This window comes from Embiotoca jacksoni, unplaced genomic scaffold, assembly GCF_022577435.1.
Source record: "Embiotoca jacksoni isolate LCO1_2020_lvr unplaced genomic scaffold, fEmbJac1.0.p SCAF_17, whole genome shotgun sequence".
In the NCBI taxonomy this organism is placed as follows: Eukaryota; Metazoa; Chordata; class Actinopteri; family Embiotocidae; genus Embiotoca; species Embiotoca jacksoni.
Genome location: NW_027185307.1, coordinates 8947940 through 8970128, shown reverse-complemented (window position 1 = coordinate 8970128; position 22189 = coordinate 8947940). Strand labels below are relative to the sequence as shown.

At 41.0% G+C, this 22189-nt stretch overlaps 1 protein-coding gene across 1 annotated transcript in view; it reads left to right on the top strand.

The window, feature by feature from the left end:
• Positions 1–22189, top strand: part of ofcc1 (orofacial cleft 1 candidate 1) — an 81806-nt gene that overhangs the window by 47640 nt on the left and 11977 nt on the right. Inside the window, exons 18-21 of the mRNA XM_069151143.1 lie at positions 1482–1739; positions 4093–4345; positions 4854–5017; positions 9314–9473. Coding sequence (XP_069007244.1) covers positions 1482–1739; positions 4093–4345; positions 4854–5017; positions 9314–9473 — 835 coding nt within the window. The remainder of the gene's footprint in view (positions 1–1481; positions 1740–4092; positions 4346–4853; positions 5018–9313; positions 9474–22189) is intronic.

Below are 22189 nucleotides of genomic sequence, written 5' to 3'. Positions count from 1 at the left end.
TTAACAATGAGTTTAGATGAAGAAATGAAACAGCAACACATATATTATTATTCTTCCTTTGTCCCTATTTCTCGTATACAGTATTTGATCTCACACAGGAACGATGCAGTATATTTGCAATGGTATATGTACTGCCGTTTAAACCAACCAAAGAACGGACTTTAATGACACATGTTTATCCTCCCTGCTTAATTCAGCCAAGATGGGAATATGTATCAGCCCAAACTGTTGACTGAGCATTTTCTGAATGAATCTCGAGTTTTCCCACATGTGCTGCATGATGTACCGCTGCTCTCGTGAGCATGCACTAAGGAAGTTGATTCAACTTCAAATAATTTAACACTTCAGAAAGCATGCCCAGCTCACAGGAACAGCAAAGATGATCCCTTTTGTTTTAAGCCCAGCTATGTGAGGGTTCATATTTTGGCGTCAATACAAGCAGGGAATAAAATGCAGTGCTTCATTTTGATGTAAGTCTAGCCTAATTATTTGGTAATGGGGGTGGGGGGGGGGGTAATACAATTGATTCTGGTTTTCATCTTTAGGCGATGTACCATTTTCCCTAGATACACACTACAAAGTGAATTCCAACTGTGCTCTGGGACACAGTGGTGAGACACAGGGATGTCCACAGGCGTAGGCCTTCAGCCACATTCTGTGATGCTAACCATAGCTGTACTGTAAACACCTAGCCTTGTGCTAATTACTGTCAGCCTGACGACAGAGATCATCTGTATCTGCTTGTGTTGACATGTGAAAACGATAATAAATGCAGATGCATGCCTGTTGTAATTGTACACACTGATTTACCTCGCACACTAACACACACTGCGTTACTGTGCTCTGTGTTAAGGTTTTGCTGTGCCCGGCTATTACCATCCCATTGTAACATTAAACTTTCCTTTCCTCTCCTCTCCTCCTCTTGCCTCCACCGCTCCATCTGTGCCCTCTGTATGAAAGGGAATAGTTGAGCAGGTCTGACAAAGGGCGGCACAGAGGAGGCAGAGGTGCTGAGGGAAGCTGAGCACCGCTGGAAGGGATTGCTATCTGTTTGTGTGTCTGTGTGTGTGATAGAGAGAAAGAAATGCTTGTGTACATGTGTGAATGTGTGTCAATTTGAATACTGCATTTCCCTACCTTTACTGTTTACTGCATGCATCTGATGATGAAAATATTAGATGTCACTGCTGAAGTCAAACCGTACACGTTTCTATTCACTAACACCCATGTGCAGGAATCATTATTTCCTTATGTGTTCAAACAATTGAGATAAAAGTGCAAAAAACAATGTAAACATTTTTTTTTAAGTAAATAAAAGCAATTTTTTTTTTAAAGTACTAATTCCAGGAAATGTAAAATATGTTATCTGTTGGCGTAATAATATTATTGTTGAACTAAAAAAAAAAAAAAAAAAAAAAAACTTTCAAAGAACTTGAAGTGTCCATGTCTGGTGTGTCTGATCATCCTCTGTCTGCAAGCAGGTCCACACTGTCTGGACCCGGTCCCTGTCCTCCATGCCTGTCCGATCGAGCGCGCCTGGCCCTCTGCATGCTGCCGTCCGAGTTGGGCCTGCCGTTGCCGCGGCAACAACAACAACAACTTCATAGTAGCTGGCACGGCTCCGTTCGGCAGCTCGGCCTCATTATGCTGCTGCTGGCTTTGATGTGGTTTGTGAGGCTCTACCTGCATTACTGCAGCCAGTGGCTCTACCTCCAGGCCATAGCAGTTCCTGTCAACAAGTGAGTTTGCTTCCTTTGATATTGCCCTGCACGCTCACGCACACACACCTACGGAGGAGGAGCACATGGATACACGCACGCACAGACACACACACAGCTACGTACACTTTTTTGAGCACACACGTTGCTGCTGACATAAAGTCATTAAGAAACAAATACATACATACAGTAGATCACTGCAGTGTATGGGCAAATTACAAATTCACAAACACACACAGGTTCGAAACACACAATTGCAGCAAAATAGGATGTGGAAGGGATAACGAGCAGGGGGGAGAATATGCATTTTCATGTGAGTGTGTGTGCTGGCAAACACACAGGCTGGATACACCCAAATCATCTGTTTGGAATCCCCCCATTAACATTTTAACAAGACTCTCTCAATATTAACAAACCATTTGCTCACCACACAGCTTTAAGTCCCAAAAGGCTACATTATTTGGAAGGAATTTATTGTTATTATTTGGTACACAGCATTGATAGTAAACAGCAATAAGATACCACGGAACTGTTAAATCACATTGCAACAGCATATGGTGCTGATTTAATTCATCACAATAAAAAGGGCTGGCTGCAAACATGCATACACTCAGGTTTTTATTACAATAACACGAGGGTGCAAACATCATGCGTTAAATCGAAGAAAGCGATTGAGGAAGGTGGGGAAAGGGAAAAAAAATTGGCTGAATGAAAAAAAAAAAAAATGGACTGAGGGGTTGGATAGGAGGAGAAAAAAACAAAAATGTAAAAACAGAGGGGGTCAACGTTGGATGACAACTTCCACATGTCCGAATCGCTGCTCTCCCTCCGAGCATTTCTCTCTCCATGCAATGGCCAGAGCTGGTGGTGCCCATTGAGAGAGAGAGAGAGAGAGAGAGAGAGAGACCAAGTGGCAGTCAGAGTGGTTAGCGCGATGACAGGCATCCCTCCCTTCTCACTTCTGTTTCACACTCTTTTCTTCCTTCCTTTCTCATTCCATCTCTCTGAGTGTCTTATCGTCAACCTTCTCCATATTCCACCCATGGACGTCAGTGGACGGCAAAGTGTGTCAATGAGCAACAGAGTTTGGCCCCAATGTAGCTTCATTCACCCATGAGGGATCCTTCCTACCTTCTTTTTCTTTTTTTTTAAACACTGACACAAGCAAAAATACAAAAGTATACTGTGAAAAGTTAATTATGTTAATTTTAATCATTATGATAATTGACCCCGTCAGGTGTGCTGGGACAAATAAGACCAATACCATCTTACTGCTCTGATCAGTTCATTGGACTTCATAACAATATGTAATATTTTTATTTGCTCATTAAAGGTTATGTTTTATTATTTAATCTAGTAACTAGTTACTATAACTGCCAAACAAATATGTTGCTTAAAAAGTATTCTCTCCAATGTAGTGGAGTAAAAGTGTAGAGTAGCAAAACATGCAAGTATTCTTGGAAATAACAAATATGCCAGTTTTTACTCACCTATATGCACTTTCTACCACTGATCAAGATACACAGTAGCAATATACTTGCTAAAATCATTTAAAAGTACCAGATGCAGGTTTAAAATTTTACTACAGTCATATTTGAAATTACACCAAATTTTACTTTCAGAGAAATCTTACTGCTGTCAAAATTCAATTACGTGCATTTATGTATTGAGCCTGAAGATTTAATTCACTTAAAGAAGATAAGTAAAATATCCCCTTGCCATTGTTTAAATACGGTTAAATAGTACAATGTGCCTGGAAAATAGAGGCTATGATGAGACTATGTTGAATATAAAGAAATAAAATCAAAGTCTATGGTTTATGTCTTTACTGGTCATCTAGTGAAGTAATCTCTCTAATCTCTGAAATAACTGTTTTCGGCTCAAATCTGTCAGGAGATTTGTTTCAGGTAAAACACCAATGGACCTCCACTGTCAGATTAATGGACAGAATCTGAGAGAAGCTTGACTCCTGGAGCAAAGCAGATGGAAATTAATGAGAAAAAACTGGACCTCTCCTCTCCCACCACTGATTCCACCTCCTCCTGACTGATGGGAAGATTAAGAAACTCATGAGGCTTGCTGTAAATGGGGAGTCTAACTCACAACGGTGGGCTTGGAAAAGCTCTGAGAGCTATCAGCTCTGTCATGTAGTGTCTGTTAACTTTGATACATTTTCGAAAAGGAAAAATACATTTTTATTTAAAACATATCACCGCCAATCATAATGATAATTGTCTTCAAACTAATTAAATACGATCGACTCAACCGCAAACATTATAACGCAGTGTGTGAATTGCTGGAGTTGCCCTTGAGCTGCGAAGCATCACGAACACAAATATGGCACACGCATATTGACACTTTCCTCCCTCACCAGATTCCACTTCCATGCACACACGGTGGACCTCGTGTACCAGAGTTCTCTGCTCCACACCCGGGAGGAGCTGGCAATGGTGGTGGTGGGTCCCCTGACCTTGAACGCAATAACGTTCCTGCTGGTTCTGATCAGATGGGGCTGTCAACAGATATTTGGCTCACTCCCTTCCTTCACGTCAAAGTTTATCATGGCTCAGGGAGTGTGGACAGTCCTCGACCCCCTGGCAGTCTTTGCAGTGGACGCCATCCTCGGGGTAAGTCACTTAAAAATAACTTGGACACTTGTGCACTTTAAATAGGAGTTCACTTTATCTTGGCAAAGTGACTTTAGATTACAAAAAAAAAAAGAGAAGGGGGAGAGGGTGAGAAAGAAAATGTGCAAGGTTAGATGGGTGTCTTTTTTGGCAGTGGGTTGGATTTTGTCAGTTATAGTTGACTGAAATGATTTGAACTGTTCCCATCATCGTTTAACAACAGGTAACGTCTAAAACAAATCTCAGTTAAACTACATTTTAATAGCTTTGTCTGGCCAAATAACTCTATATATTGTGTGCCAATTACTAAGAAAATAGTTTGTGATATTGCAATGTAAGCTGTAAATCCTTGTGCCATCATGTGATCTCCCTTTGATCAATCTCTGTCCAGGGCAAGAGCTTTTCCATATTGCAAATGTCCGGTCTAATATATCTGACAGTTAGAGGCTACAGATTTGTCTGTTTTGTTTTTTGTTTTTTCCTTTTCTTTTAATATTTGTCTCTTCAGCGTCTCGCCTACAGCCCTGACGCTCCGGTGGGTGACGCAGCCAAGCTTTACTGGCACTTCTATCGAGCTGACCAATCGGGTGCAGCGGGGGTGATCATCACTCTCTTCCTCTACGCAGTCCTTTTCCTCCTTTCCATCACCATCCTCTCCATTTACCTGCTCAGGTGAGACATACCGAAAGATGATGCCCTAGAACCAGTTTTTACAATATGGCAAAGTGGTTGAAATATATTTATTAGATATTCTATTTATATATTATTGTGGTTTCAAGTGCCAAAAACCATCTCGAAATAGTTTTGCATCTCCCCTCTTGAACTTCTCTCTGGAGTTGTACTAAGAACAGGTTGTTTTGTGTCTGTGTCTTTAAGTCTCAATGACATCATTGACATCATTGACCCTTTCTTCTGACTTTTCTGAGTGATGCAAGCCCAGGTGAACCACAAGTTTAGATCACACTTGGGGTATTCTTCCACATTAAAGGTTGGCCAGTGGGCTGTGTTAATGCATATGATAGGAGCATCAATTTGTTACCTCACAAACTTAAGGACGTCCTAACAGCTTGTCCAAATGGCACAGGTTGCTGAATTCTGCTGAGTGCATTTGTCCATGAACTGAGCCTTTTCACACCTTCATAGTGTTTATACAGCACCTACACCTACTTTAGAGTTAAAAATGAAATAGAAATCTGAATTTATATAACATGGGACCCTTAAAATATGTTCAACTGACATTTGACATTATTAGCTGTATTAAGTCTTTACAGTGTTTTTTTTTATTTTTATGAAAAGCTCATAAACTGAATGTATGACAGTAACCCACTATCATGTCAGTACATTTGGTTATGGATCCAATTCCTTTTTTGAATGTCATATTGCTCTTTCATCCCTGACTCTGAGCTTTGTCCTTCATCTTCCTGGTGGCTAAAAAACAACACAATCCAGCTCCAGCTGTGAAAGCAACGAATTATCATTTGGGTATTTTTGAATTGACGTTGACTGTCCATATAGAGGAGACAGAAGATCCCTTCTACTACACTGATCCTTTATTTTCCTCCTCTGTCCACAAAAAATCCCCCAAAACACAACATAAAATAAAAACAAATGTTAAACAAATGCATTTTGATTTTAGAGTCACATTTATGCAGTTATGCATCAAAGTCACACATCTACACACACACACACACACACACACACACACACACACACACACACACACACACACAGAGACACACCAAGTTATTAAAAACAAAAGCAGAAATACACCACACTGCTGAACATACTATGGGCTGCAATTGGGTGGAAAATGGAAGGCGCTTCTAATTTAAAAGTTAGATGTGTTTTGATATAGCGTGAACATGTAACCCCCTTACGTTATGCGATTAGGCTGTATATTTTGCATGGTTGGGATCACTGCCGGTTTCATACATACTGAAATGGACTGCGTATACATTGTGATGAACACGCATACTTTGTTCCACTCGTCTTGCAGATTGAGGTCAGCCACGCTGAAGCATTTACTTGCTGGATTCGTATTATGATTAAGTACCTCATATGGTTTGCACAATATTTTCTACAGTCTCCATGTCCTCTATCAAGCTAATTGAAGCTTCCTGATTGGTGATGATGAACAGGAAGAACAAAAGATCAGTGGGAATCTCTCAGCTACTTCAAGAAGGCTGTTTCCTAACTGTCGGGTAAATTATTGCCCTTTTTCGAAGTTTCAGACAACTAGGGGGGGGGGGGGGGGGGGGGGGGGGTTGCTTTGCAGTGGCAGCACGGACCAAAACAGTCCACGCCTTACCACAGATCCTAAATGTCCAGCTTAAAAGATGACTGTTGCACTTTCAAAAATAAAAATAGAAGGACATAATTTTTGCTTTATGCAAGTAAAAAAGTAGAAGGGGAGGTGATAAATTACTGAATAATGTAACTCAGTATTCTTCCAAGGTGTGTTCCCCCACCCTCTTATAAGACCAAATGCCATTAACAGCTCAAAATGTAAGAAAACCCTTATTGAATTAATCAATTTGAGATTGGCGGCCGAGGAGAGGGTACCATCTAATTTCAGTAAGCGGGACGCTTATCGGGATCCAGCTAAATGGACAATATTAAAACAGCAGCCGGGAATAATGACTTCTGCCACTCAGCCGCCACACGGGTTTGTGTTGAATGTAGGCCACGAGGATGAAGCAAGGCTGATAATTTTATGGGTTACAGTTTCCTATTGGCTGCAAGGAAAGGGCTCTGACACAGACCGTGACCCATTTCTAAAAAAAATGCCTCGGGCCATATGTATAGATAGAATGGACTGTTATCCTTTTTTTTAATTACATTTTAGGCAACCTTTATTCACTGCCTGTAAAAATACATGTTATACCTCTATCCTCTTTGAAACTTCATAAACACCATAAAGAGTGATGTCACGTTGATATTGATGCAGGTTAAGAGGTTAGAAACTAAAAAAAAAATTATCATTCTGCATTCCCCTTCACACTTACTGTATGTCTCAGTATTCATGTGGGTTTCTGTGAGGAAGGATGTTCAGTATACAAGTTTGCATGTCTTATGTTCACTAAATTTCATGTATACCTGTATTGCACAATGAAGGACTGTTGTATAACATAATTAACAATAAATGTTTAACTCAAAGGAATAGCAAACATCAATCTCCGATTCTTAAAATTTAGTTTGAATTTTTCTTTACCGTGTTAAGTGCCTTGAAATAACCTGTGTTGGGATTTGCCGCTATTTAAATATAAATACATTGAATTGAATTTTTATTCTTAAGGTATAAAATTCTGCTGCATCAGAAGAGCCTGCTGGCTTCCCAAAAATATGCACATGGTGCCTTGGGTTTATGCACTAACACAACATAGTTAGGTTTAGGAAAAGATCATGGTTTGGAGTGAAGGAGTATGTTAGATATGTAAGTAACATTACTTACATATTTACTTTACATACGATACATAAGTTAGATACACACATTTTATTATGTACGTTTCTTAAAATAAGACCATGTTGACTTTTGTTTTCTCATTGACTCTAACACAGGTCTCCTGGGGGAAAGCCCTAACCTCATCCAACCTGCTCCTTATGTAGACTTTAGTGGGATCAAGTTGAAATAATACATAAAGGCCATTAATTGACCAATTCCAATGAAATAATAGTATTTCATATGGTACAATAATTTTTCATAATATACATTTAACGTAGATTTAACACCAAAAAAAAATATTGTTTTATTTAAACTGTCCCCTTTTTTTTTTTTTTTATCAGTCACTGTCATGTCATGAATTCTCTTTTAACATCTATTCCATACGTTACTATAAGAATGTCCTCGTGGTGACCCTTAAACTGAAAAAGACCTAATATGACCCTTATGATTCAGGTCATACCTCACATCGAAAGAATAACTTATTTTCAGGGCTCTTCCTCCACCAAGGAAATTATCCTTTTTTGAAGCACAAAGATGCAAAGATGGTGAATTCCTCCAAGAGCGAGACCGCATAAATGAATGAGAAGCACAATTCAAGTGTAGGATGAAAATGAATGCATGCTATTCCTGTGTCTGAGGTCAAGATTCTACAAACATTCCTATCCCAAGAGCGATGGGGAATGATGCTGAGTTCAAAGCTGCGTACCAGCTTCTTGTATAAATCCTTGTCTCCTTGATGTTGGTTTTATTTGAGAGTTGATTACCCTCTGACTGGCTAGAATCTCTATGGAAGGGCACAAGGTCTGCCGGTTTTGATGGTCAGCCAAGGCATTTGTTTACAGACATGGTGTTTCTTTTTAGGGGTTGGCTGCATGCACCCTTGTGTGGCAAAAGAAAAATAACACTTTGGTGATGTGCACTCATCTGGAGGTATGAATCGATACGCCTTCTGCTGTGCAGAACATTTTCTTGTGACTCAAGCCGGGCTCTCCAGACACATCTGCAACCAGCACGTCCGTTGCATCTGCCATCTTTGAAGCTCAGCATTAACACTGACGAATATCCCAGGATCTGACTCCCACACATTAACAGATGTACAACCACGCAGACATCCAGCCAAACACAGACATCGCTACAGTCAGCTTGTGTTACCAAAGTACTTCCCACTCAGAGGCCAATTTGTTTGATTCCTTTTGCTGTTTCAATAGATGTATTAGACTTTTATAGAGCATCACACTGCAAATATGCTCTGTGTAATCAATACGTTTCATATGTTTTTTCCAGCAGGTTGGGGTCATTGTGATTTGACCTGTTCCATGAAAGCCAGTCAGTCTGTTTGGCAGAGGTAGCCACAGAGCTAGTTATGCACAGTTGTCATCTTTGACACGAGGCAAAGCTGCATGTTTTCCCTGCTTAGACATCCGGCTCAGTGGGATCTTTATACGGCAGAGGCAGTGATTTGGTCTGGCATCACTCCTGCTTCCACTTCCCTCTCCTCACTTTTTTTTTCCCCCCTCACCTTCCAGATTCCACAACGATGGTCGCATCCTGGATGTCTTTCAGCGACTCACAGCCAAGGAGGGGATGTACTTCCTGCCTCATGACCTTGAGCTGTCCAATCAGGAGCTGAGCTACATTCTAAAGAAGGCAGAGCAGTGGAGAGGCTTCAATGGGGAGAGGCGCAAGGTAAACACATCACAACACTGTGGTCTCTCCTCCTGTTTCTTTAGACAATGCTCATCTACCCAAACCCTTTTTAATTAATTGGGCTAGTGACTGTTTTCTTTAGGACAGAATGATCTAAATGTCTATTGATACCAGTGTGTTCGATTAGTCTGTGTAAAGGAGGGGAATTACCTTTGGTTGTCTGTAACTCAGTGAAGTTTCTGCCTTGATGTGTGGGACAAAGAAAGGAACATTACATGGCAGCCAAGATGGCACCATATAACATTCACTGGTCACTTTAAAGGAGATATTACATCTGAAAGGATGTATAGAATGGGCTCATTTTATATCATTAAATTTTCTTTAGTTACATTTGAGAAAGCTGAGAATTCATCTCAGAGGTCTTTAGCTTCATTCTAATTAGTACAAGATAATTACCAAAACAGAAAGTCGGCTAGCGGGCTGCCTGATTAGTCTGTGAAAACCAATTTCCGAAGATATTTCATTAAAGAGAGACTGCTCAATCACCTCACATACTGGGATGCATGTGCACGTCATAGTGGGCATCGTCTTTATGTGGACATCTGGATGTCAGTGAAGGCGGTTCTAATAAATGCACGTCCCCATGAAATTACTATCACAGAGAGGCTGTCGCATGTTTGACAGCCCAGCGCAGGTCGATGGTGATGACACGGGGAAGGGCAGCGTATTAGCACCGAGCCTCCACCCGATGTAAAATCTTTGCATAGTGATTGAAAATGTGACTTGTTGAGATAAGGGAAATAGAATGCAGCGATCAAACTGCAGTCCCCCTTTAATTTATTCTGTAGGATTTGTTAGTGGCACACATCGCTCGCTGTTCTCCATGTTCATTAACTCTCTTGCTCTTTGCTTGCACAAGTTCACATGACTATATATGGAAGCAGAAACTACAGTAGATGCTCGGTTTCTGGGGAAACGGGGACTGGCTGTTAGGAACTAATGCATGATTTTGTCTTACAGGGGAGTTTTAACGAGTTTGTGAAAGCCAAAAGAGAGTTTTAAGGGTACAAGTAGTAAAGATCAGTAAATGAATAACTACAATATTTCCTGTGAAACCTACAGAATCTGTATATTGGGTTGACTTCCTGATGTGTGAATGGAGGCAAATCACATATTTCCAAACACAATAAAATTCTCATTTAGTTATCTGCAGGGATTTCAACAGATAAATACATGATTACATTTATTATATTAATAAAAACAGGACTGATTTTGTCAGAATTTGTATTTTGTCACCAAACAAAGCAACACTATATTATTCCTATATAAATGATTCACCTTAGTTGATGTTTCTTGTCACACAAAAGAGTAAATCAAGTTTTTAACTGTCTATACAAATTAGTCTTGCAAAATGTTGATCAGCTCCACTCTAAGCCTCAGTGAGCTCACTCACTGTTCCCGATGGAGAGTTTTATAAAAAAAACTGAGCTCATGAAAAGGAGAGAAAAATTACTTTTGTTTAGTATTTGCAAAGAGCACATTTAGCTTACCTAAAACAGTTTTAAATATAATATTAAACTCACAAGATACAATAATTTGGAGCATTTAACAGCTGCTTTTTTTTTTTTTCCTTGTAAGCCTTAATGAACTGCAACCCTGGCTCTGAGAGGTGACGACACCACTGCTAATGGGATGGTGATGGACCTGTTTATTGGGAGAAAATTGAACCTCCCAATGTTTGGAGACTTTGAAAGAAATTACATCTCTAAAGTTTGTGATTAAGGAAATGCTTCATTTAGCAGCTGATGGCCTCTCGCTGTGGTGCACTGCTAAATCATCCTTGCATTACTGCATATCTCCCTTCACAGCAACAATTACAGCACACTTCCTATTGTACCTAATTTGGTGTTATTAAACTGATAAAATGCTAACACGTTAACACGTTCTCTAGCATGATGAAAATTTAGGGTTATTGCATTTTAACATTTTTACATTATTCAAGCAGACCATTTTTCATCAAAATAAGATGGGCCTTGCCATTATTTCATAATTATTGTAACAATTTCTCCTATGAAAAGGGTCACTTTCCTAACTCAGCAAAGACATATCCTTATTAGACTAATTTGCCTACATGCAAATTTTTGTCATTTTTCCCTCATTAACTATTTATCATAGACAGAGAAAAAAAATATATTCATGAAGGCGAGCAAAGGAGCAGCCCGACAGAGCTGAAACTAATATTTTGCAACTCTAATGATTTTTTGCATCCTTAATTAGATAGAATAAGGTTGATCTGATTAGGTCAGGATGTAGTGTTTTTCATTAAAAATACATTTCAGAAACTGTATTCCAAATGTGCCCTTGCAATTAAATAATGAATCTGACGCATTCCTTATTATGGACCCAATTAATATCAGAGGCAAGGGCGTAATTTTAATAACAGTGGGCTACGAGGCCTTCATTAGCTGAGTGAGAGAAAGGAGGGATGAGGAAAAGGAAAACAAGGTACTCGCAGGAGCAGCAGCAGGCTGCAGCCAAAAACGTATTGAACATTATGCCCTTAGAAGGATAGAGTCTGACATTTTCAACAAATCAGAACTTGGGCAAACAGGAACTGCAAATACCTCGTGTTTGTTTTAGCCTAATTTGATACCCATTGTATGTCAGCTGCCACCACTGAAGATAGAACATATTTTGGAGAATCACATCTGAAAGTCTTTTAAGGTTAATCTTTTATCATGATAGATCCGCTTGTGATGGATCACAGGTATCGTTTGTCTCTTTGTCACACAGAAAACCTTCAATGCAAGTATGTAAGTTAGAAATCTGTCAGCATGTTTAAACTGTGATTAAGCAGGCAGCCTTTTGTAAGAGTCTGACATGTCTGAGTTTCTTGTATCCAAGCTGTCATTACTGATCGGATCATGTGAACTACAAACTAATTCAAGAAAACAAGCTTTTAGGACAAGCACACTTTAGCATTATTTTAAAGACCAAATAGCAGACTTCCATTGAAGATATTCAATACCGTGCAAAGGTTTTAGGCACTTCCATGCAGTATCCCACCGTCTGCAGCACGGCAGCAACCCCTTGTATTAAAAAAAGAGTCATAAAGAAGTAGAGTCGTGTGGGATTACATGATAAGACCGAAGATACTAAAACAGACTAAATCCAAAGGAAAACTGTGGCAAATCCTCTAATACGTTCAGAACAACCTATGTGCCAAGTACTCTGTGAAAGTGTACCTAGGAGAATAGTGATTGTTTTATTGGGTGGTCACAGCAAATATTGCCTTGATTTAAATTTTTTCTCATTTACCACTCTTTATATGAAGTTAATATATAAAAACAACATCCTAATTTATTGTGCCTCAAACCCTTTCCCAATGCTGAACATAAGCAAACAGATATTTATATCAAATTTATATTGGCAGTCTGCACAGCATCATTCGTTGTTCTTACACCACATCAGTATCAACTCCCCTACTGTATATGCAGTAACACAAAAAAGGCAAAAGTTAGAGCAAGTAAAAATAAGTGTGAGGTGACAGTAATCAATTAGGTTAAAACTAGTTTCCTGGATGTGCTGTGCCATAACTTAGACCTCAGCAAAATCTCTGTGACGCTGTGTCTCCCTCCAGCACTAAAACAATAAAGAAGAATCCACATTCAATATCCAACCTGCAAATGGCCTATTATTATCAAACTTGTAATTTTCACAAGGCGGTCATAAAACATAATCTAATTTTTACTTTCTCCCCAATTAACTTTATATTATAGATTCCTCCATGCCATATGATCATTTGAGTTGCTTCAAGGTTTGAATATTACTCTCGGGTTAGGATGTCAGTAGTGGAGCTTCCTGGCTGAATACGCTGAGGACCCACCTACCTGTGTGCTTTTTAATTTGAGCTCTTGAAGGAAGGAGAAAACACTGAGTTTCTGTCAAAGACCATCTGCCTCAAGTGTCGTGGATAACAGCTCAGAGAGGGAGCATTAGCTCACCCACCAATTATGGTATTTTTCATAATTGAAATTCCTTAAGAATTGCCTGACACTTTTTGTTCCACTTTGCTCTTCACATATGTAAAATATGTCACATGTTTAGCCTGGTAAGTATGCATTGTTTCTGCACCTATGTAAGAAATTGTTTGGAAATATTTGTGTTTTTTCTAGAATTAATATTATCAGTATTCCTTGTGTTCTGGTATTACTTGATTTGGTCGTCATTTTCCATGTGTGTCGGTATTTAGTTTTATGGCGATGCATATAACTGTTTTTTTCCTGGTTTCGTGTTGAAAATCTGTAGAATAAGCCCATAAAAAGTTTACAGATTTTGATGGGAAACTACAATCAAACACTGCCGGTTCGACAACTGGAGGCAAATTTGTACAAATTGACGTCAATAAACAAAAATCTTCACTCTCCCAGCGCTTTTAGTACTATAATGCTCTGAGCTAGTGAGTGGGCTAACATGCTCCACATCATACTAGCTGTTCAGTAATGAGCCCCATTAATTATGTAAAGGCAGTGATGCAGATGGACCTAATTAATTGTCTCCCGTCACCCCCTTGATTACTGTACCTGGAAGGGAGGTGTTAATTTCTGTAATACTTAAGCAGGTACGCAAACTGTTTTGTCGGAGCCACCGCTTTGACAATGACAGAGTAGAGCATCAGCTTACCCGCTGCAAAGCTCTTACGATGTTAATTCACCGAAAGGAAAAGTTTCCCAGTGGTGGTGGTGACATTGTGATAATTGAAGGAGAGAGGGAGAGATTAAAAGAAGTGGGGAAGGAGAGAGAGAGAGAGAGGGGGGAGGGGGGGTTGTATGGTGGCCCTGGAGATGTTTTCTCAACCTGATTGCATCAACATTTGCGTACCTTTGTGCCGTTTGTCTCTGTATGTCTTGGTAATGGGTTACCAGCGGGCGAGTTTGGGAACACCCAAGGTGCTTTGTAACAGCAGCGTGGTTGGCGGAGGGTAAACCTGTTGAGAGTCAGACAGCACAGATTGGAGTGGTAATGACAACCGGAGTCTGGGAGGCTGGCTGTTAATCATATGAGATCTGTTCTCCATTTTAATCGACAGCCGGTACATGTTGTCACCACCTGACCAGAGAGAGATTTTAGGGTCATCCATTTTCCCGCCAAAAAAACTAAATATAGTTTTATCTCATTGTAAAAGAATAATAGCCACAAAGAGACACACCTCTGCCATCCTGCCTACTTTAATTGTACACGTATTGTTGTAAATGAGTTGACATCATCATATCATCGACATGCTCTAAACTCTACAATAAAGCCCATCACCCTGTGTGCACTATAACTTGGCACTGAAGTCGGACTATTCATCCGTCCTGTGCTGTGCAAATAGTAAAGCATGAGCCACCTGAGATGCGAATCTAAAGTCGAGTGAATGAAGAAGCAGCTTTGGAGAGGAAGGCGGACAGAGGGAGCAGTAGGCCGTGACGGGATACACAGGAACCGCTGTCAAGTAACAATAGAACCTTCAGCTCCTGAACAGGAACCCATAACAGCAACACAGGAACACCAGGAGAGGAGAGGAAGAGCTGAGTGCTTCAGCAGCAAAGGAGGGGTGGTCAGGGGGCAACCACTGGTCTATGGCGTATGTGTGTGTGTGTGTGGGAGGGGGGGGGTAAGCATGGGGTCAACAGAGCCCTCCCAACCCCCCTAAAAACCTCGACCAAAGAGCAATGTAGTCAGTGTGTGTGAGCGTGCATGCGTTTATGTGCTTGGCTGCAAATCTGTTCATGTACACACGGTACGTCCGTGCAGGTGCGTATGCTGTCATGCACATTTGTGAGTGTGAGTATGTTCATGCAAACCTTTCTGCTTGCCTGCATGCGCATGTCACATTAGAGTGGCTTCTTCAATTACAGTGGATGTTTTTTTTTTTTTTTTTTTTAGTGGACAGTGCTGAGGGCCCCAGTGGCTTGGGGCGATAGCAAGCAGGCAGGCAAGGACAGGAGCGACACAGCAGCAAGCACAGCATCCACAGTCGGAGCATTAGGGAGCTCAATATGAGCTATGACTGCAAAGGCTACATGCCTGTGTTCCTGAAAAGGTCATGGACTTTGCTGGGCAGTAATGTGTGAAAATGGTGCACGGTGGTTAAAAAAAAAAAAGAGGGAAAAAAAACAAAAACAGATAAAGATCAAACACCGTTACACTTTCACCTCCTCTCAGATTCAGTTAAATGGGCACAAATACAAAACATCTCCATGCAAACTGACCTGGCCCATTCAAAGTAGTCTGTGAATTAAAGAAGAAATATTAGCTCTGAGGTGACCCGAGAAAAGTGATATGTATGTAATATCAATCAAAAATGCTTGATTTTGCAGTGGATTTTCTCAAAAATTGCACTGTAATTTATGGAGTTTTAAGTGAGTTTTTTTGTGGTAGAATTGCAGATATTAAAAAAAATTGCAAGTAGAGAATAAAAAATTGTGGGGGGGGGGGGGTTTAAGCACTCCCTGATAAAGAGTATGATGTACTTCCTATGATAATAAGTATGCTGCACATCACAGAAATATTTTACTTATCTTCTTTTTTTTTTTCTAACCATGGGTTTACAAAGATTTCTGTAAAAGCTCGACAGAAAAAACTGTGTCTTACAGTAATATAGAATACAAAAGCTACATCTGCCATTAAAATAAGAGCTTTTTACTTAATATTAATTCAACACAGACTGTATGCACAAAAACAAAGTGCTGTCTCTTACAATTGCTGGTGTGTATAAAACTAATTCAACACGCAGTATTTCTCATTTTAATGATGAGGCCACATTTCCCACAAACCCTGTCACTTCCGGTTTCCTTCAGTGCACAGAGTTTGTTTTGCCGATAAGAAGAGAGGAGCAGAGCCTTGCTGGTTGAAAATGCGTTATATATGCGTTGAGTTATTTTTGTTAATAAAGCGAGTTTTATTTGGAGAGACTACTTTATATCGTAACCCCTTTCAGCTGAGCTTCTGTTGATGACATTTTTTTGCTGAAAAATTGTGGGAATTTAGCAAATTTGCACACTCACATAAGTATTGTATACATTATTTATTGCAATTCCAAGATAACAAATTCTTGTAGGGACTGCGTGATTGTTTTGACTTCTTAGATCCACACATGAAAATGTATAGACTGCAGGCTCAGCCATTGAATTATATAAGCATCTACCTTACAACTTACCACATATCAGTCCTTTTAACATCTGTCACGTGATCATTATAGGTTTATGAACGAGTAAGAGCCCTCAAACCCTCTCGTATATTTGTTTGTATGTCACTAGGTGATGCACTACCTCTTTTTCTCCACCTGCGTTTCTAAACAGGCTCACAGATCCGGCAGTAGCTAAAGAGACAGAAAGGAGAAAGTGTTCCAGTATGAACTCGTCGGTGTGAACAGTTTAATTACAGGGAGTGTCAGCCCCATTGCTTAATGTGTCCCTTACAATTAATCCAGGGAGAGGATGTCATTATCTACCAATGCCTGGGCCTGGGCAGGCTTTTTTCTGCGAGAGGGAGGGGGGGATGAGAGAGTGCAAAAGAGAATGAGTCTAAACAAGGAAGCGCCTTTGGTTAGCAGCCGGCAGTGTGTTCGACCTCCTTGTCACACAAAAGGATCTCGCTTAGATGCCGGGATATTGTTCCAAAGCACTGAGTTTGAATATTTTGGACACTTGACTCTTATGAAACCATCAGCGAGGAAGAGCTTTTTCCTATAATTTCTTCATAATATGAGGCTTCGCCCCTCAGCTGTCAAAACATGTGCTGCTGGAAGAGGTTAAATTGACACCAGGTTTTCACCACTTTTTTTCCCCCCCTCTCCTCCTTCCTCCTGCATTAGGCCAAATCCTGAGGAGTCCTTGCCGTTTCCTTGCCATCCCATAATGCGAAACAGAAGGCAACAAACGACTGTTGAAGAGTGAGAAAAGATTTTTAGCAAGAGCTCTCCAAACACGGAACAAAATTAGGAGGAGTTTTGCGACCAAACCACCAGGCTCAGATCTGTGTAGCTGGTGTAGAGTGCGGTTCAACCAAACACTTTAACCGATTAATTATGCCATGATATTGAGGGAAAAGAGGCTGATTATGTCCGCTGAGGAAAAGTTACAAGACATATGCCACACATGCAGGCCTGCTTTATATGCACACAGGGGCAATGCTGTATGTAACATGCCCTCGAACAAACATGCATACACAGCCTCTGACGCCACAGAGGTTTTACAGCTTGAATTTGACAGATCTGATCCTTTGTGACTGTCCGTCGTTAGTCACTTCTTTTCCCTTCACTCCCTTCCTTTCCTTTAAAGAGTTTGACCTTGGCCGCTTCCTGTGGCCCCGAGGGGATGAAGAAGTCCTGGTGATTGTGACAGGTGTCGCGTCTTAACAGCCCCACATGACATCCCGAGGAGAGATAGACATTTGGAGGATTTTTTTTTTTTTTTTCTCATAAGGTTTTACTCATAACCTTAAAGAGACAACGTTGTGTGTGTGCGTGCGTGCGTGCGCGCGCACACACACACACACACACACACTGTATCTGTGGGAGAGAGAACGGGTGTGAAGTCGTACCACTGATTCCCAGCTCTCATTTTGGTTATTGGCTTGGATACTTATCACCTCCAGCCTCCGAGGCTTGATTAGGTTGAAGCTACTCCAAAGTCAAATTCTGGATATCAAAGGCAATGCTCAACTTTGGCATCTGTCTGCAGCATCTTAATACGGAGCCCGCTCTCCTGAAATGTGGGGAATTGAACACGACATCTTGAAATATGGGTTCCGTGCAGTTAGAGTGAGAGAAATATTTTCCCACCACAAAAGGATTACCTGAAGGAGGCATGCCACAAATGTTGAATTAGTTTGGTGGAAATTATTGGTAATGTGATTAGCTTGGCTTTGACAACACTTAGTATTAGGACATATTAGACATGTGCTTTAATGCCAATGGATCTACATGCTTCAATGTGGTAGTCTATTAGCCTACCGGTTTGATTGTGTGGTGTGGCAGGTTCGAAGTTACATATTTGCAGGTGGGTTCATTATTGTAATGTGTTCAGTGCTTTAATCACCTTTATTTCAATTAACTTCATTAAATTGTCAGTCATTTGTGAGAATATTAAAAGCATTTAAGTGTGGAGCAGACTTATTTTCCTTTGTAATTTAAAGTTGCAAGTAAACTTCTATATCCTCCAGAACAAACCTTGAGTGATCTCCTTAGGGCCCAGGGTGAGTCAGAAATGGTGTGGAAGAAAAAAAGATGGGCCGCTATCTGATTTGTTTACTGTAGGTTGGGAGTAGGCTTTCTGCAAAGGAGATTAGTAACAGCGAATTATGCATATCTTATTTTCTGGATTATCTCAGGCACTCAGAGATACTATCTCGATGGATAATCTCTTTTTAAAGTCGTTCGGTTTATTCTGACTGTAAATACAGTTATTTTTGCTTGTTTTTCTTTTCTCGAAGTCCAATTCGGTCTGTGCTACTTTCGGATGGAGTCTATTCTTGCACATTAACTGTGATTATTCAAGTTGAAGTATTTATAGACCGTGATCTTTGCTTTATAGGCACAGTAATGCAAGGAGGGTGGGTGAAAGCCGCTGCAGCACACTATCCATTTTGTCACTGTGTGCGTGTGTTCATGCATGTATGTATGTGTGTGTGCCCCTCCATGCAAATATGAATGGGTGGCCTGTCTTGTCCAGTGGTGCGTTTAACCAGACACAGACCTTTGCTTCAGCCAAATCAGGCCCAACGCAGACAGTGTGCATCCATGCCATTTTCAAGCTGCTCCAATTATATCCGCCGACCGTCTACATATTGGCCAAATTTACAATAATAGCATATCTATTTCCATCCTAATGGCTGACATTGCTTGGCTTATCCATGCATGTATGTCGGTGGTCTTCTACGCTTCGTGGTTTGGTCTGTTCCCAGCCATGAGCAATGTGCTGTGGCCTATCTTGGCTTTGTATGTGTATGTGTTGCATGAACCAAATGTGTGTGTATGTTTATCGGTGGGCAGTAGTGCATTACTTACACCAATGTAATTACTTTTCTCTGTCGGAAGTAAAAGATCACAACTTCACGTTCAATAATAATATTACAGTTAATCATCTCAGCAACTCTCTGTTGCTCTGACATTTGGTGTCACCTTATTTACTGTCTTTATGAAAGCATGATTGAGGGTTATCAGTCTGGTCTCTGTATTTAGTGGATAGACTGATCCAAAACATGTCAGCTGGGTGAGAAGGCTTGAGGTTGGGAAGATGGTTCACCTCTAAATCCTGATAAATTACAATTTTGTGTTTTCTCGAATGGCTTGTGAAGACAAGCCACAGGTGCAAAACAAATCTGAGCCGCCTAGTTTTGTTCAGAGTTGGAAAGTGCAGGGACAGTGAACCCGAGTGTGAGTCACTGAGGCTAAAGGTAGCTGCTGGATGGTCTGTAAATTCCTCCGAATTATAGGGCTATCTGTTAGCTCAGACGTATACCTGGGTTAGCCACATCAAAGACAAGGTTCCAGTACTGGACGATAAAAATTGGCGAGGACGTTTTTCGAAATCTGCGGATTTGAGATTTAAAGGCACCTTTGACGGATCTGAGTTGAGTAATGCAAGTAACGAGTAATGCCTTATTGTGCTGGTGTGGACTTCGTAGTGTAATCAGTAATTCATTACAGTTTTCTAGAAATTTGCCTTACAAATCTGCTTGTCTACTGTATGTGATTACACCAATATCTCTTGTGAATGAGCAGGTGCATTTGTGCAGTTTGACCTTTGACATACAATACTTTTGCGTTTGTACAATAGTACTTGTTAATTGAAATTGTTGTGTGTGATCCCAGTACATGGTGGCGGTGCGTGTGTCCATGAGTCCATGTTGGCATGTGTGTTTGTGTGCCTACATCCTGTCTGTGTCTGTGTCTGTGGCGTGAACCCAGTGTTCAGCAAGCAGGCCTTGAACCCAGGCCAGCTCGGGTGGTGGAGAGGAGGGATTGACCCGCTATAGCTTAGAGAGCCTCAGTGCACAGTCCTACCCCCTACCCCCCCAAACCCACCCATACACACACACACACACACACACACGCACACACACACACACACACACACACACACACACACCCTGCTCCCCCTCCTCCTCCTCATCTCCCCACAACCCTCCGCTCCCTCCCCCCTCTCCCTGCTGCATAGCCCCCAACGCCCGCAGGCGTTGGAGATGCACGCATGCGTTGCCTCACTGTGTGGGGCTTTGTCTGTTCGTGAGCATGGATGTATGTGTGTTAGCATGTAGATTAGTGTTACTGTTTCTCTCTTGTGTGTTTATATGTGTGTGTGTGTGTGTGTGTGTGTGTGTGTGTGTGTGTGTGTGTGTGTGTGTGTGTGTGTGTTTGGACAAAAGAAGCAACCATGTCTACCTCTGCTTTCACTTGGCAATAATCACTGATGCTCCTTTCGGCTTTATCTGTGCTAGCATGTCCACTGCATCTTCATGTTACGACTGCATTTGTTTTGAACTGTACAGAAAAATCTGTCAAATAGCTCATGACACTATTACCGCACAGTGATAACGTGGCTCTAATATGAGTACAGAAAATAGAAAGGACATTGTTGGTTAAATCAACGTGAGAGGTCTGATTTAAGATGCAGTCGTGTCCACGTACTGGTTGATAAAGTATAATACTTGGCTTAGCCGTCCAGAGCTGATGTTCACATATGAAACTTCAGCATCCCGTTGCTCATTGCTATTATAATTCCTTGATTCAAAAGACTGATGCCTCACAATGCTATGACTAGTTGACTACCTAATTCAATTGACCAATGTCTTTATTTTATCAAAATATAATCAACGACATCTTTATTTCACATAATTTAAATTTGATATAGAACAGGTTTCCAAGCTCTTTTTGAAAGAAAACTGACAAATGGTGTGGGGAAGTGCACTATCTGAAAATGGTATATGGTGTCTTTGATGGTTCGTGTGGCACCATATTTCAGGACGTCCACCCTTCACCACTTCCTAAACCTGAGCAACAATGCAGGCCTGTCATCATCTGATGCAGTGATTCAGATGAAATATCCCACCAGCAACAGCTGGAACAGTTAAAAAACTGCTGTGCAATATTTTCAGCAAGCATCAACAAGAAACCGTTTCACAACCTTAAACTTTATTTCCACAGCTGGATAAAAAAACAGGTGACTGTGAGCCTGAAATACACCTTTTACATAAAAAGCTCCACATAAGACCAAGACACGCTGTGGTAACCCATGGAGCCAAAACCATACACATATTTTCAGTCTTAATTTTCAAACCTAAAATGACTTTAAGCACCATCCATGTGCAGATTGCCATGCACAATCCCAGCCATACCTCAATCCCCTAAATCCAGCCTTTTCCAGGTATCAGTTCTCCTCCCATCCCCAGCTCTCTCCTCACTGCAGCTGTAAATCCCTTGACAACCGTACAACACAAGCTCCACATCCAGCTCCGTTCCCCATCCTGCCTCTTTCCTCTCTCCAAGTGTCAGCAGCCACAGCCTCATTCAAAGCACCAGGTCCAGGACCAGCTACATCCTGAGTAGTCTCCCAAGTCCAAACCAAAACATCGACCACCACCACCACCACCACCACCACCACCCAACACACTCCACGGAGCTTCAATCTCCTCCCTAGTCTCAGTCCCAACTACAGCCACAGCCGGGGCTTCCATGTGCGACTGACACATAAATAACCAAGCCTGTCCGC